The sequence below is a fragment of the Staurois parvus genome, unplaced genomic scaffold (assembly GCF_062004578.1).
Source record: "Staurois parvus isolate SC_StPar_1 unplaced genomic scaffold, SC_StPar_1.0 ptg001181l, whole genome shotgun sequence".
Taxonomy (NCBI): domain Eukaryota; kingdom Metazoa; phylum Chordata; class Amphibia; order Anura; family Ranidae; genus Staurois; species Staurois parvus.
Window position 1 is genome coordinate 2,157,061 of NW_028318977.1, and position 14,567 is coordinate 2,171,627.

General features: G+C 51.7%; 1 protein-coding gene across 1 annotated transcript in view; it reads right to left on the bottom strand.

The window, feature by feature from the left end:
* The window catches only part of LOC149438564 (tyrosine-protein kinase Src42A-like), an 84,738-nt gene that overhangs the window by 32,969 nt on the left and 37,202 nt on the right, over positions 1-14,567 (bottom strand). The window contains exons 4-5 of the mRNA XM_089659691.1: positions 3,985-4,150; positions 344-508 (exon numbers count right to left, since the gene is read on the bottom strand). Of these exons, the coding sequence (XP_089515817.1) occupies positions 344-508; positions 3,985-4,150 (331 nt within the window). The remainder of the gene's footprint in view (positions 1-343; positions 509-3,984; positions 4,151-14,567) is intronic.

Below are 14,567 nucleotides of genomic sequence, written 5' to 3' on the forward strand. Positions count from 1 at the left end.
CCATTCCCATCAGCCCAGTGAGCTATGGTGCAGTAAACACATGTACATTGGTTGGCGTGTCAATGTGCATTGCTGGCCAAAGCACGACAGCAGACAAAGTGTTGTGAAGGGTCTCTCTCATGCCATCCTAATGTACCTTCCCAGCAGGGTTGCATTGCTGTGGACTGATGTGCTTTTCAAAGTGCTTTGCTCGGCCAGAAATGATGCATGCACAATTTTTGGTCTGCTGGAGGTTGTTGCAACCTCCGCAGTGGGTCAGACCAGTGGGAATGGACGTAAATGTGCCTGCAAATATCCTTTGAACACCAAGGTATGTGAACACCCCAAGGGCCCAGCAGTTCACCTCTCAGGTATTTCTTCAACGTTCCATGTTTCATGTATTCGGTGACAATGAAGACCGGTTGTGACTTCAGACAAACCGCATACAGCTTCAACAACCTTTCATGGTTGAGTCTCCACATGGTGTTTGCCTCCTCCTTCAGTGACTTCTGCAGTGACTCTGCCGGCACTGGAGATGGAAAGACAGCAGGAATGTCATTTCAGTCCCTAAATGTAATACCCTCTGTCTTCCTGTAGAACCTTCCTAATGTCTACCTCATGTCTGTGTGCTGCATACAGTCTAAATACTTCAAATCTGCTCCCTGCCTTATTTCTTAGGATTAAGCAAAATGACATCTATTACAGTTTTGAAATATTTTTATCAAATATCTGTCTATCTACATACCAAGGAACCTTCTAAGGTTGGTGAGTCAGATATTTGGTTGGGCTGAGGGTCAGGGCAAGGGGTAAATATGTGGAAAACACTGCTGTGGTTTGTTAGCCTCTAGCCTGCAAGGCATTAGAAAAAATAGTAATATGGTCCTCTAAACTCCAAACTGTGGTCTATGTGCCAGATGAGGCCCTTTGTCTGCCTTTATTTGGCTCTATTCCTCACACTGACACCAACAATGGAGCATAATTGCTCCCAATGATGTCAGCGATGGAACGTTATTTCTTCCATTGATGCCAACAATGGGACACTATTCCTCCCATTGATACAAACCATGGGGCACTATACCTCCCATTGATACCAACCATGGGGCACTATTCCTCCCATTGATACCAACCATGGGGCACTATTCCTCCCATTGATACCAACCATGGGGCACTATTCCTCCCATTGATACCAACCATGAAGCACTATACCTTCCATTAATTCCAACCATGGGGCACTATACCTTCCATTAATTCCAACCATTGGGCACTATTCCTCCCATTGATACCAACCATGGGGCACTATTCCTCCCATTGATACCAACCATGGGACACTATTCCTCCTATTGCTACCAACCATGGGACACTATTCCTTCCATTGATACCAACCATGAGGCAGTTTTCCTCCCATTGAGACCAATCATGGGACAATATTCCTCTTTTTAAATCCAATGGTGGAGCAGTGTTTTCTCCCACTGATGCCAGGACATTTTCTACGTACACTGGCCACAGTCCAGCCTTCTAAGGCCTTAAGAACAGTAAACTGACCCTTTGTTTAAATAGTTTGGAGACCCCTGTTCTAGTGCATTCCAACCTGACTCTACAGAAAACCACATTATTCCTCCCATTGATACCAACAACAGGGGAACTATTCCTCACCCTGACACCTACATGGGAGCATAATTACTCCTGATGATGCCAAGTGATGGGAAGTTATTCCTCCCATTGATACCAACACTGGGACACTATTCCTCACCCTGACACCAACATTGGAGCATAATTTCTTCCAATGACATCAGTGATGAGATGTTATTCCTCCCATTGATAACAGCAATGGGGTACTATTCCTCCCTATAAATACCAATGGTGGGGCATTGCCAGGAGCGGACTGACAACTCATGGGGCCCCCGGGCAATAGGGGATCATGGGGCCCCCGGGCAATAGGGGATCATGGGGCCCCTGTGTCCTTGCCCAAATTTCCAAATGGTCAGTCCGCCCCTGGGCATTGCTTACCCCCTTTGACTTTGGGGCATTTTGTATTCCCACTGGCCACTGTCCAGCCCACCTAAAGTATGAAGTACAGTAAATTGGCCATTTTTGTTAGAAAGGTTGAAGAACCCTGTTGTAAACAAACAGGAATTACAATGCATAGGCAAACAAATGCCATTTCTGCCAATAACTGAACTACAAACAAGCAATTTTTAGAATACATAGTCAACAAATAGGCAATCCTGAAAACATGTCAGCAAATACTTGGCAATCATGACAACTTGAGAGCAACAAATTGGCAATTATGACAACGTACAGGTAACAGGCGGGCAACTAATGGGCAATGATAATAGGGTAGCAAAGGAGAAACCAATACTTTATAAGAGCAACAAATGGGCAATCATAACAATATGTAGCAATAACAACAACAGTAACATTTCCTTTCAATGGAATATGACGTCACTGGATATGGACTTGATGGCCTAAATGTGCCACTTATGCTGGTTTTCCATGTAGGTTCAGCCTTTCCTATAGCACAGTCCTTGACCTTGGGATGTTAAAGGCTCTGATAAGGTGAGGAACCCCTTCTGTGGATCTTTTATGGGGAAACATTGGGTGCTATCTAGCCCCACATATAACAGTGCAGCCAGGGTGATTTTTCTCAGAAGTGATTTCCTTGTCTGGAGTCTGCTTATCAAGAAGTAAGTAAACACATGGAGCTGTGGAATTGTATTTTCAAAATGAACCACTCACTCCTTGGTAGGCAGGCTCCAGACAAGGTGACTTCTGAAGAAAATAACCCTGGCTGCATTGCTATATGCAGGGCTAGTTAGCACCCATTGTTTTACCCCAAAGACCTCCACATAAGGGTTTCCTTGCCATATCAAAGACTTTAACATTCCAAGGTCAGGGAATTTATCTCTCTTTTTTTAATATATATATAGTATACTGTATTATGAATATGTAGCACCCTCCTAGGTAGCTAGGGGGACTCTGATTGCTGGTTAGGGCTGATTAGCAGCCTGGGTGTGATAGCTAACGGGTCAAATTGCGGTCAGAGCTGAGAGGCTCTGAAGACTGCCCTCTGGAATTTCCCCTTGCTCTAGATCTTTGCAAAAAAAGGTCTAGAAGCAGTGGGTGGATCTGAGGAGTGACTGACCAGGATTCTTGAAGGATCTTTGCCAATCCCCAACAGGAGGCTTGGAAAGGGGCTGGGACAACCTTTAAGAGTTTCTGAACCTGTTCAGCAGTAGGAGAGATTGGGTGGAAGATGGAGAAGAGAGGCTAAGGTGCAGGAACCTGGGAGGAGGCCCGGGGATAGGGCTTGCCTTCAGGAGATTTGCGGAAAGGAGGAAAGATGTACCTCACCAGCTCTCTTAGAAAGGACATCCTGTGAGGTAGGGAAGCAGTGGCCCAGCTAGAAGTCCTGGTAGCAGCCACTGACCCATCAGCAGCACAGAAGAGGGACACTAAGTACTTCTACACCCCCTAGGCCAGTAAGGGGTAAGAGGCACTCTGGTGAGAAACTGGATTAGCTTTTTACCCAGGACTGTTCACATTGCAGTGGCAGACACTGGATCTCCTGCCCAGAGAAACACTCAAAACAGCTGGATGAGGAGAGGATTCTCTGGGGTGGTACTACAGGAGATGTTAGCTAGCTCTCCAAGACAGTCTGTGCTGTTAAAGAGACCCGTGGATAGTTCAGGAAGATTGTCCTCAGTTCCTGTTCCTTGGGTATCCCATACACTCCTTACCCTATCCAAGTTAAATTTTCCTAGTAAAACTTCAAAACAAAGCTCAAGGTCTGGTTACTGCCTCCTAAAAGTAAAGTCTGTGTGCAAAATGCGTGTTGCCTGGCTGTGCAAAACCATACAGGGACCTGAATTACTCAGCAACTCCTAAGTGGGTGGTGCTACAAACATTATAATATGATTTATGGTATATGAAGAATATTTAAATTATTAATATAGGGGATGCAGGTTACAGGGTCATAGGAGAATTTGGCAGTGGATTTGGGATCACCTTGAAGCTCCTTGATGGCGACTTCTGTGGTTCCATTCCAGAGTCCCAGCCACACCATGCCAAACTGGCCCTTGCCCAGTTTCTGGACCTTCACGATAGAAGTGGGGTCAATCTCTAGCTGGTCGACCATGGTGTGGGAGATGCTGTCTACGGGTGGGAGGTCCAGCTGTAAGAACATCAAATTAGGGTTGATGAGAAACCACGAAGCTGTAGACAAACATTTTCTTTCTGACTTTGTTCCTTCAGATGGAAAATTAGAGATTTGGATTTATGAAGACACAAAGAGGTACAGTACAGAGATTGAGACTAGAGATGAGCGAATCGAAGTATCCGAAGTGGAATTCGAGTCGAATATCGGAAAAATTTCGATTCGTGCCGAATCCGAAAAACAGCCTAATTCGGACGCGCGAATCGAAATTTTTCCGAAAATGGCGGCTGACATGTGCGGCGACGGAGCGGGGATGTCGGGGAAGGCGCGCAGACAAGGCGCGCTGCCCCATAATGCATTCCTCAACGACATGTGATCGCATCAGCCAATCAGCAGCCAGCCAGCCAGCACTGTGTAATGGTCGAGGTATATATAGCGGCCATTTTGGAAATCTTCATTTGCCTGCAGTCATTGAACAGAGGCAGACCGCTCTGTACTAGGGACAGGGACAGAGTTAGGGCCACAGAAACGAGAATTGGGGACAGAGAGAAGTTACTTAGGGACAGAGAACCATTACTCAGGGACACAGACTTGTTAATGAGGGCCACAGAATCGTTATTTAGGGACAAAGAAACGCTAGTTAGGGCCACAGAATTCATACTCAGGGACAGACAGAATTTTCACTCAGTGCCAGAGAATTGTTACTTAGGGCCACAGAAACGTTATTAGGGCCACAGAATTTTTACTCAGGGACAGACAGAATTGTTACTGAGTGCCAGAGAATTGTTACTCAGGGACAGACAGAATTGTTACTGAGTGCCAGAGAATTCTTACTCAGGGCCACAGAATTCATACTCAGGGACAGACAGAATTGTTACTCAGCGACAGACAGAATTGTTACTGAGTGCCAGAGAATTGTTACTCAGGGACAGACAGAATTGTTACTGAGTGCCAGAGAATTGTTACTCAGGGACAGACAGAATTGTTACTGAGTGCCAGAGAATTGTTACTCAGGGACAGACAGAATTGTTACTGAGTGCCAGAGAATTGTTACTCAGGGACAGACAGAATTGTTACTGAGTGCCAGAGAATTGTTACTCAGGGACAGACAGAATTGTTACTGAGTGCCAGAGAATTGTTACTCAGGGACAGACAGAATTGTTACTGAGTGCCAGAGAATTGTTACTCGCACAGACACAAAATTGTTACTTGCACAGACACAGAATTGTTACTCGCACAGACACAGAATTGTTACTCGCACAGACACAGAATTGTTACTCAGGGCCACAGAATTCATACTCAGGGACAGACAGAATTGTTACTGAGTGCCAGAGAATTGTTACTCAGGGACACCTAATCGTTGAATTAAATAGTATGTCAGACAACATGCAGAGGAGTGGCAGAGGAGGCAATGTTTTAGGAGCGAGCAGACGTGGCAGCAGAGGAAGGGGTCGAGGCAGCAGTATTCGCAGCCAGAGGCCAGTGCTCCCGGTGTCATCCAGCGGTCGTGTCTCCACCGACAACCCTGCCGTCATTGATTGGTTGGCTCGGTCGTCTTCCTCTTCCCAGGTCACCTCTGACACCTACAGCCAATGGTCGGTGGGTACGTCAGACACAACCGTTAGTTGGCATGGCCCGGGACCAAGCCCACTGAAATCACGTGTCCTCTACCTGCCCCTGTCCTTTGCTGTTCCCTCACCAAGCGAAGTATCGCATGCTGTGGGCTCAGCCCCACTGTACAGTGAGGAAGAGCTAACAGAGGGCGGTCAGGAACGGGGGGAGACATCGGCCTTTTCAGCAGCCAAGCGAACAAGTACTGGCGAGGAGAGTGGCTCGGTAGCCGGTCTAGAGACAGGTCTGTCTCCTGACCCAGACGCAGCCGAGGGGGCTAGTAGTGAGGCGGAGACCCTACTTGATGATGAGGAGGTTGATCGCACTTGGCAGCCTCGTCGTCATCAGGCAATTTCTTCCGCATCATCAGGAGAAGAGGGTGGCAGCTTGGCAGCGAGCAAAACAGTCGGTGGGTTGCCCAGGAGACAGCAGCAGGGTCGCATCAGTGTCAGTGGAGCCAAACGTCCACGGAGTAGAGCACCAGCTCCACTGCAGCCTACCACCACGGCCAGTAGTGGTGCCGGTGCGCACGGAGGAAGTAGCAGTCAGCCAGTGAAGAGTAGCGGGGGCAAAGTTTCCTACTCGGTGGTGTGGCAATTTTTCCTCAAGCCGCCCGAGGAAGTAAACGTAGCCGTATGTCGACTATGTGGCCAGAAATGCAAGCGTGGCCAGGGGGCCCATGTTGGGACTACAGCGTTGCGTCAGCATATGCAGCGTCACCATTCGGTGGCCTGGGAAAACCGTGATAAACATACGGCGGTTCTGCCTGCCCCAGCCCCCGCTCCATCACCCGCTCCGTTACTTGCTCCGTCACCCGACGTCGTCAATCGCCCTCTATCAGCCAGTCAAGGCTCCAACACCTCTGCTGAGGGGAGTTGTCGCTCATTGGCATCTTCCGCTCGTTCAGATGCTCCTTCTCCTGCTACTCCTCTTCTCGGATTCCGTCAACAGTCTTTCTTGGAATCCGTATCCAAGAGACAACAGTTTGCGAGCACGCACCCGACGGTGCAAAAGCTGAACGTCCTCCTGTCCAAGTTGCTGGTGCTGCAGTCCCTCCCTTTCCAACTGGTGGACTCAGCACCTTTCCGAGAAATGATGGCTTGTGCCGCGCCGCGGTGGAGAGTGCCAAGCCGTCATTTCTTTGCCCAAAAGGCAGTGCCAGCCCTGCATTCACATGTAGAAGAGATGGTGGGCCAGTCTTTGAGCATGTCGGTCTCTGCCAAAGTGCACGGCAGCGCCGACGTGTGGAGCTGTAACTACGGTCAGGGACAGTACATGTCATTTACGGCCCACTGGGTGAACGTGGTGCCGGCACAGCCGCACCAGCAACTTGGACAGGTCACGACGCTTTTGCCTCCACGTTTGCACGTCCTTGGTCCAGCAAGCATGTCCGCCTCTACCACCTCTTTTTCCGCCGTGTCCTCAGCCGCCACCCCCGTGCCAAGTCCCATTACCCGACCGGCATATCACATGTGCAGGGCGCAACGGTGTCACGCTGTGCTGCACCTGGTATGCCTTGGCGAACGTAGTCACACAGGGGAGGAACTGCTGAGTGTAATGAACAGAGAAATCGACAGATGGCTGTCTCCGCGCAAACTAAAAATCGGAACCATGTTGACTGACAACGGAAAGAACATGGTGTCTGCTCTGCGTCAAGGAAGGTTGTGCCATGCGCCATGCATGGCTCACGTGTTCAATCTGGTTGTCAAGCGGTTCCTAAAATCCACCATCCCACTGCAAGACATCCTTAAAATGTCACGTAAACTGTGCATGCATTTCAGCCATTCCTACACCGCAAAGAACACCCTCATTGAGCTGCAGCGGCAGAACGGAATTCCACAGCATCGCCTGATCTGCGACGTTGCAACAAGGTGGAATTCAACCCTACACATGTTAGACCGCCTTTACGAGCAGCGAAAGGCCATCACCGATTTCCTGATGTTACAAGCGGATAAAGGTACTCCCCTGTGTAACTTAGATGTCAGCCATTGGCAGCTCATGCGTGACACCTGCCGCTTGCTCAGGCCCTTTGAGGAGGCCACGCTATTCGTGAGTCGGCAGGACTATGGGATGAACGACGTCATTCCTCTGTTGCACGTCCTGGAACAAATGCTGTTAACAATGGCTGGTCAGGGTGCGGTAGACGTGGCGCACAGATCTCAACGCCACATGACCCCTGTGGGGGCAGGACAGGAAGAAGAGGAGGAGGTAGAGGAGGACATTTGTGCTCAGGAATTATTGAGTGAAATGGGTGGTTTTTCCACTCAGCGGACAGGAGTGGAGGAGCAGGAGCATCTGGTAGAGGAGGAGGAGGAGGAGACAGAGGACCCAGACGCACCGTGGCAGTATGCTGTGGAGATGGAGGCAGGGAGTCCCTCGCATTCCTTGGCACAAATGGCCCATAGCATGCTCGGTTGCTTGCGTAGCGACAGCCGAATAATAACCATCAGACAGAGGGATGACTTTTGGCTGTCCACCTTGTTGGACCCTCGCTACCGGTCCAAAATGGTGGCCTTTTTCACACCTGCTGAGAGGGAGGCCAAAATTACGTACTATAAAAACCACCTATGTAGTCAGTTGGTCTCTGCCTTTGTGCGCCAACGTCCATCCTCAGACACTGTGGGCCCTGTGCGCTCGCGTTCCGCTGGCATGGCAGCAGGGGAGGGGTGGGGTGGTAGGAGCAGTGGCAGCTCCACCAGCAGTGGCTGCCTCAGTCTGCAGTCGATGATGAGTAGCTTTCTTCACCAGCGCAGTGAGGAAACTACTAACCAGCCGCAGCAGCAGCAGCAGCATCAGGTGGACCTGGAGCAGGAGCTCAAACAACAGGCTTGGGCCTACTTGGACAGCACCCTGCCAACCGAGGTAGACAATCCCCTTGACTACTGGGCAACGAAACTTGACCTTTGGCCCCAACTAGCTGAATTTGCCCTTGAAAGGCTGTCATGCCCGGCCAGTAGCGTGGCATCGGAGCGCGTGTTTAGTGCGGCAGGAGGTATTGTAACTCCGCGGAGGACACGACTGTCCACCCAAAGTGTGGAGAGACTCACGTTTGTGAAAATGAATCAGGCGTGGATTAGTCTGGATTTCAAACCACCAGTTCCTGACACAACTGACTAAATCCGCCATGAATCATGCCTCAAACATGTGCCACTTTCAGGTCTCCTCACACTGCTGGTGTGTTTAATTTTTTGACATAGGGTGCTGGCAGATTACGGGCCTCCTATAGCTGCTGCCAGGCCCCTAATCTGCCATAGGCCCCTATATACCGCCTCCTCATGCTGCTGCTAGGTCCAGAGTCTCTCATGGGTCCCTGTACGGCCTCCCATTGCTGCTGTCTCCATCGCCACACTCTGCTGCCATGTGCCACTTTCAGGTCTCTTCACACTGCTGGTGTGTTTAATTTTTTGACATAGGGTGCAGGCAGATTACGGGCCTCACATAGCTGCTGCCAGGCCCCTAATCTGCCATGGGCCCCTATATACCGCCTCCTCATGCTGCTGCCAAGTCTAGAGTCTGTCATAGGTCCCTGTACGGCCTCCCATTGCTGCTGTCTCCATCGCCACACTCTGCCATGTGCCACTTTCAGGTCTCTTCACACTGCTGGTGTGTTAAATTTTTTGACATAGGGTGCAGGCAGATTACGGGCCTCACATAGCTGCTGCCAGGCCCCTAATCTGCCATGGGCCCCTATATACCGCCTCCTCATGCTGCTGCCAAGTCTAGAGTCTGTCATGGGTCCCTGTACGGCCTCCCATTGCTGCTGTCTCCATCGCCACACTCTGCTGCCATGTGCCACTTTCAGGTCTCTTCACACTGCTGGTGTGTTAAATTTTTTGACATAGGGTGCAGGCAGATTACGGGCCTCACATAGCTGCTGCCAGGCCCCTAATCTGCCATGGGCCCCTATATACCGCCTCCTCATGCTGCTGCCAAGTCCAGAGTCTCTCATGGGTCCCTGTACGGCCTCCCATTGCTGCTGTCTCCATCGCCACACTCTGCTGCCATGTGCCACTTTCAGGTCTCTTCACACTGCTGGTGTGTTAAATTTTTTGACATAGGGTGCAGGCAGATTACGGGCCTCACATAGCTGCTGCCAGGCCCCTAATCTGCCATGGGCCCCTATATACCGCCTCCTCATGCTGCTGCCAAGTCTAGAGTCTGTCATGGGTCCCTGTACGGCCTCCCATTGCTGCTGTCTCCATCGCCACACTCTGCTGCCATGTGCCACTTTCAGGTCTCTTCACACTGCTGGTGTGTTAAATTTTTTGACATAGGGTGCAGGCAGATTACGGGCCTCACATAGCTGCTGCCAGGCCCCTAATCTGCCATGGGCCCCTATATACCGCCTCCTCATGCTGCTGCCAAGTCCAGAGTCTCTCATGGGTCCCTGTACGGCCTCCCATTGCTGCTGTCTCCATCGCCACACTCTGCTGCCATGTGCCACTTTCAGGTCTCTTCACACTGCTGGTGTGTTAAATTTTTTGACATAGGGTGCAGGCAGATTACGGGCCTCACATAGCTGCTGCCAGGCCCCTAATCTGCCATGGGCCCCTATATACCGCCTCCTCATGCTGCTGCCAAGTCTAGAGTCTGTCATGGGTCCCTGTACGGCCTCCCATTGCTGCTGTCTCCATCGCCACACTCTGCTGCCATGTGCCACTTTCAGGTCTCTTCACACTGCTGGTGTGTTAAATTTTTTGACATAGGGTGCAGGCAGATTACGGGCCTCACATAGCTGCTGCCAGGCCCCTAATCTGCCATGGGCCCCTATATACCGCCTCCTCATGCTGCTGCCAAGTCTAGAGTCTGTCATGGGTCCCTGTACGGCCTCCCATTGCTGCTGTCTCCATCGCCACACTCTGCTGCCATGTGCCACTTTCAGGTCTCTTCACACTGCTGGTGTGTTAAATTTTTTGACATAGGGTGCAGGCAGATTACGGGCCTCACATAGCTGCTGCCAGGCCCCTAATCTGCCATGGGCCCCTATATACCGCCTCCTCATGCTGCTGCCAAGTCCAGAGTCTCTCATGGGTCCCTGTACGGCCTCCCATTGCTGCTGTCTCCATCGCCACACTCTGCTGCCATGTGCCACTTTCAGGTCTCTTCACACTGCTGGTGTGTTAAATTTTTTGACATAGGGTGCAGGCAGATTACGGGCCTCACATAGCTGCTGCCAGGCCCCTAATCTGCCATGGGCCCCTATATACCGCCTCCTCATGCTGCTGCCAAGTCTAGAGTCTGTCATGGGTCCCTGTACGGCCTCCCATTGCTGCTGTCTCCATCGCCACACTCTGCTGCCATGTGCCACTTTCAGGTCTCTTCACACTGCTGGTGTGTTAAATTTTTTGACATAGGGTGCAGGCAGATTACGGGCCTCACATAGCTGCTGCCAGGCCCCTAATCTGCCATGGGCCCCTATATACCGCCTCCTCATGCTGCTGCCAAGTCCAGAGTCTCTCATGGGTCCCTGTACGGCCTCCCATTGCTGCTGTCTCCATCGCCACACTCTGCTGCCATGTGCCACTTTCAGGTCTCTTCACACTGCTGGTGTGTTAAATTTTTTGACATAGGGTGCAGGCAGATTACGGGCCTCACATAGCTGCTGCCAGGCCCCTAATCTGCCATGGGCCCCTATATACCGCCTCCTCATGCTGCTGCCAAGTCTAGAGTCTGTCATGGGTCCCTGTACGGCCTCCCATTGCTGCTGTCTCCATCGCCACACTCTGCTGCCATGTGCCACTTTCAGGTCTCTTCACACTGCTGGTGTGTTAAATTTTTTGACATAGGGTGCAGGCAGATTACGGGCCTCACATAGCTGCTGCCAGGCCCCTAATCTGCCATGGGCCCCTATATACCGCCTCCTCATGCTGCTGCCAAGTCCAGAGTCTCTCATGGGTCCCTGTACGGCCTCCCATTGCTGCTGTCTCCATCGCCACACTCTGCTGCCATGTGCCACTTTCAGGTCTCTTCACACTGCTGGTGTGTTAAATTTTTTGACATAGGGTGCAGGCAGATTACGGGCCTCACATAGCTGCTGCCAGGCCCCTAATCTGCCATGGGCCCCTATATACCGCCTCCTCATGCTGCTGCCAAGTCTAGAGTCTGTCATGGGTCCCTGTACGGCCTCCCATTGCTGCTGTCTCCATCGCCACACTCTGCTGCCATGTGCCACTTTCAGGTCTCTTCACACTGCTGGTGTGTTAAATTTTTTGACATAGGGTGCAGGCAGATTACGGGCCTCACATAGCTGCTGCCAGGCCCCTAATCTGCCATGGGCCCCTATATACCGCCTCCTCATGCTGCTGCCAAGTCCAGAGTCTCTCATGGGTCCCTGTACGGCCTCCCATTGCTGCTGTCTCCATCGCCACACTCTGCTGCCATGTGCCACTTTCAGGTCTCTTCACACTGCTGGTGTGTTAAATTTTTTGACATAGGGTGCAGGCAGATTACGGGCCTCACATAGCTGCTGCCAGGCCCCTAATCTGCCATGGGCCCCTATATACCGCCTCCTCATGCTGCTGCCAAGTCTAGAGTCTGTCATGGGTCCCTGTACGGCCTCCCATTGCTGCTGTCTCCATCGCCACACTCTGCCATGTGCCACTTTCAGGTCTCTTCACACTGCTGGTGTGTTTAATTTTTTGACATAGGGTGCAGGCAGATTACGGGCCTCACATAGCTGCTGCCAGGCCCCTAATCTGCCATGGGCCCCTATATACCGCCTCCTCATGCTGCTGCCAAGTCTAGAGTCTGTCATGGGTCCCTGTACGGCCTCCCATTGCTGCTGTCTCCATCGCCACACTCTGCTGCCATGTGCCACTTTCAGGTCTCTTCACACTGCTGGTGTGTTAAATTTTTTGACATAGGGTGCAGGCAGATTACGGGCCTCACATAGCTGCTGCCAGGCCCCTAATCTGCCATGGGCCCCTATATACCGCCTCCTCATGCTGCTGCCAAGTCCAGAGTCTGTCATGGGTCCCTGTACGGCCTCCCATTGCTGCTGTCTCCATCGCCACACTCTGCTGCCATGTGCCACTTTCAGGTCTCTTCACACTGCTGGTGTGTTAAATTTTTTGACATAGGGTGCAGGCAGATTACGGGCCTCACATAGCTGCTGCCAGGCCCCTAATCTGCCATGGGCCCCTATATACCGCCTCCTCATGCTGCTGCCAAGTCTAGAGTCTGTCATGGGTCCCTGTACGGCCTCCCATTGCTGCTGTCTCCATCGCCACACTCTGCTGCCATGTGCCACTTTCAGGTCTCTTCACACTGCTGGTGTGTTAAATTTTTTGACATAGGGTGCAGGCAGATTACGGGCCTCACATAGCTGCTGCCAGGCCCCTAATCTGCCATGGGCCCCTATATACCGCCTCCTCATGCTGCTGCCAAGTCCAGAGTCTCTCATGGGTCCCTGTACGGCCTCCCATTGCTGCTGTCTCCATCGCCACACTCTGCTGCCATGTGCCACTTTCAGGTCTCTTCACACTGCTGGTGTGTTAAATTTTTTGACATAGGGTGCAGGCAGATTACGGGCCTCACATAGCTGCTGCCAGGCCCCTAATCTGCCATGGGCCCCTATATACCGCCTCCTCATGCTGCTGCCAAGTCTAGAGTCTGTCATGGGTCCCTGTACGGCCTCCCATTGCTGCTGTCTCCATCGCCACACTCTGCTGCCATGTGCCACTTTCAGGTCTCTTCACACTGCTGGTGTGTTTAATTTTTTGACATAGGGTGCAGGCAGATTACGGGCCTCACATAGCTGCTGCCAGGCCCCTAATCTGCCATGGGCCCCTATATACCGCCTCCTCATGCTGCTGCCAAGTCTAGAGTCTGTCATGGGTCCCTGTACGGCCTCCCATTGCTGCTGTCTCCATCGCCACACTCTGCTGCCATGTGCCACTTTCAGGTCTCTTCACACTGCTGGTGTGTTAAATTTTTTGACATAGGGTGCAGGCAGATTACGGGCCTCACATAGCTGCTGCCAGGCCCCTAATCTGCCATGGGCCCCTATATACCGCCTCCTCATGCTGCTGCCAAGTCTAGAGTCTGTCATGGGTCCCTGTACGGCCTCCCATTGCTGCTGTCTCCATCGCCACACTCTGCTGCCATGTGCCACTTTCAGGTCTCTTCACACTGCTGGTGTGTTAAATTTTTTGACATAGGGTGCAGGCAGATTACGGGCCTCACATAGCTGCTGCCAGGCCCCTAATCTGCCATGGGCCCCTATATACCGCCTCCTCATGCTGCTGCCAAGTCTAGAGTCTGTCATGGGTCCCTGTACGGCCTCCCATTGCTGCTGTCTCCATCGCCACACTCTGCTGCCATGTGCCACTTTCAGGTCTCTTCACACTGCTGGTGTGTTAAATTTTTTGACATAGGGTGCTGGCAGATTACGGGCCTCCCATTGCTGCTGCCAGACATGTAATCTGCCATGGGCCCCCGTACCGACTCCTCATGCTGTGACGTTGCAACAAGGTGTAATTCAACCCTACATATGTTAGACCGCCTTTACGAACAGCTAAAGGCCATCACAGATTTCCTGATGTTAAAAGCGGATAAAGGTACTCCCTGTGTAACTTAGATGTCAGCCATTGTCAGCTCATGTGTGACACCTGCGCTTGCTCAGGCCCTTTGAGGAGGCCACGCTATTCGTGAGTCGGCAGGACTATGGGATGAATGAGGTCAAATCGGCCATGGGCCCCCGTACCGCCTGTTCACGCTGATGCTGGTCCCACAGTGTGACCTGGGTCCCTGTACGGCCTCCCATTGCTTCCACTCTGCCATGTGCCACTTTGAAATCTCCTCACACTCCTGCGGTTGTCCATTT